The following is a 1704-nucleotide window of genomic DNA, read 5'->3' on the forward strand; positions in this document are numbered from 1 at the left end:
CGGCAAAGAGTTGGAGTTAGAGTTACCGGCATTTCATGCCCAAATATAGTAATAATATCTCGGTTTTCAATCTCGAGAGAACTCGAGTTACTCAGGCGAGTGCATGCGTTCGGATGCCTCCCAGTAACTCCGGGCGGTTGTTATCAGAGCTCACGCGCACGTCGTAACTTGTCTCGAGGCTCTACCCTTTTGGCAGCCTGCTTGATTCTCTCTTTCTAGAGTATTGGGATGGCTACCATGATCGACGTGGAATGTGATCAGACATCTGAGGCCATCCTACTTGAGGCCTGAGGGATTAGAGCAGCTACTACCGAGGCCCGCCTAGTCAAAACAATGACAGTTACTGCTATTATAGCCTGTCTTCGGCGCTCTATATGAGCCCGATATTAGGTTGGTGAATTTTGACAGCTGCTCTTGTGCGGACCATGGTGAAGCAGGGATGAAGCAGAGCCCATCTGATAAGCCATAGCTATTGGTATACATACTACTGTACGAGTTCAGGGCGCTTGTCTCCTCCGGATTTCACGGATACTCCGCCCCTGTAACTCTAACTCGCGCAGAAATCCTCGGAAGTGTCGCCACGTGACAAAATGCCGGTGACTCGTAACTCCAACTCTTTGCCGAACAGGCCCTAAGACTTACAGAGCTCGACTTAGGCCATTGTGACCCCTCTGAGGCCCACTGCAGCCAACAATCTGAGATACAAACTGAACGACAATCCAATCTAAGTACCCAAAATGTTCTAACTCGACTAGAGCTTTGACAACATGCTCGAAGTTTTGTCCAAGTCCACTAAACCTGACCTTCCCAAACTCCTTGCAGAACCAATCGATGTTCTGTTGCTGACTGCGAGTCCACGAGGTGCTGTTCTCCGTGATGTTGTCAAGTATCCACTCGAGTCTGTCGCCAATGCGCTGAAGGGCAAGCCGATGATCGTGGGGGGTGTCAAGCAACTGATCCTTGCGATCGAAGATGGCTTGCAGTTTTTTGATGACGGCGTTGACCTTTGAACTGACGATAGCGAGGAGGTCGACGGGATCACGACGTGCGAAGGAGGGAAGAGATGGTGCAGCGATACGGTACTGAAGAGGGACCATAGGGATTGAGGGGACAAAAACTGGTGGGGGTGTGGTGAGACGTGCAGCGAGGGGTCTGTCGAGCGGCTAACTGGGGGGCACAGATGGTAGGAGGACCTTGCGACGAGGGATGATTGGGGTATGCCGATACTGACGGCGATGACGATGACGATCTGATATATTCTCGGCAAGGGCGTGGTCAATCTGGGACTGGACGTCGAGGTGACCGTGTCTCTTGAAGTGATGACGGGTAAACTCCGATAGGTCCGAGTCGGATGGAAGGGTAGTGGGGGGGGATGATAAATGTTTCAAAAAACTCCTGGGGGAAGAGATCCGGTCCGCAAGTGGTTGAGACACTCCACGGAGGGGATGGGTAAGAGACTTGATCTAATGTCACAGCCAACGAGCTGTGCCACCAGACAAACAAAGACAAGCTTACTGGTGATGGGGTTGGTGCTGAGGGGCGGAGCAACTCCAGGTGACACAGCAAGAGATGGTGCAAAAGAAGTAGATTCCCAAAACTAGAAGGGGCAGTGAGAGGTAGGGCTGCTAGCTACCTACAGAGGAGATGGGTGATTGACAAGAAGATCAAGTCTGAGGTTTCCCNGCCTCAGACTCCCTACTATAT

The 1704-nt window shown here is 51.6% G+C and overlaps 1 protein-coding gene across 1 annotated transcript; it reads right to left on the reverse strand.

Annotated features, from left to right (window-relative positions):
* Nucleotides 1–638: 638 nt before the first annotated feature.
* DICSQDRAFT_64552 (uncharacterized protein) lies at nucleotides 639–1097 on the reverse strand (the record flags this gene model as incomplete). Its single annotated transcript, XM_007367576.1, has 1 exon — nucleotides 639–1097. One exon carries the CDS (start codon nucleotides 1095–1097, stop codon nucleotides 639–641), a length of 459 nt encoding a protein of 152 aa, XP_007367638.1.
* Between the last annotated feature and the right edge of the window lie 607 nt (nucleotides 1098–1704).

Source organism: Dichomitus squalens (assembly GCF_000275845.1).
Source record: "Dichomitus squalens LYAD-421 SS1 unplaced genomic scaffold DICSQscaffold_26, whole genome shotgun sequence".
NCBI lineage: Eukaryota > Fungi > Basidiomycota > Agaricomycetes > Polyporales > Polyporaceae > Dichomitus > Dichomitus squalens.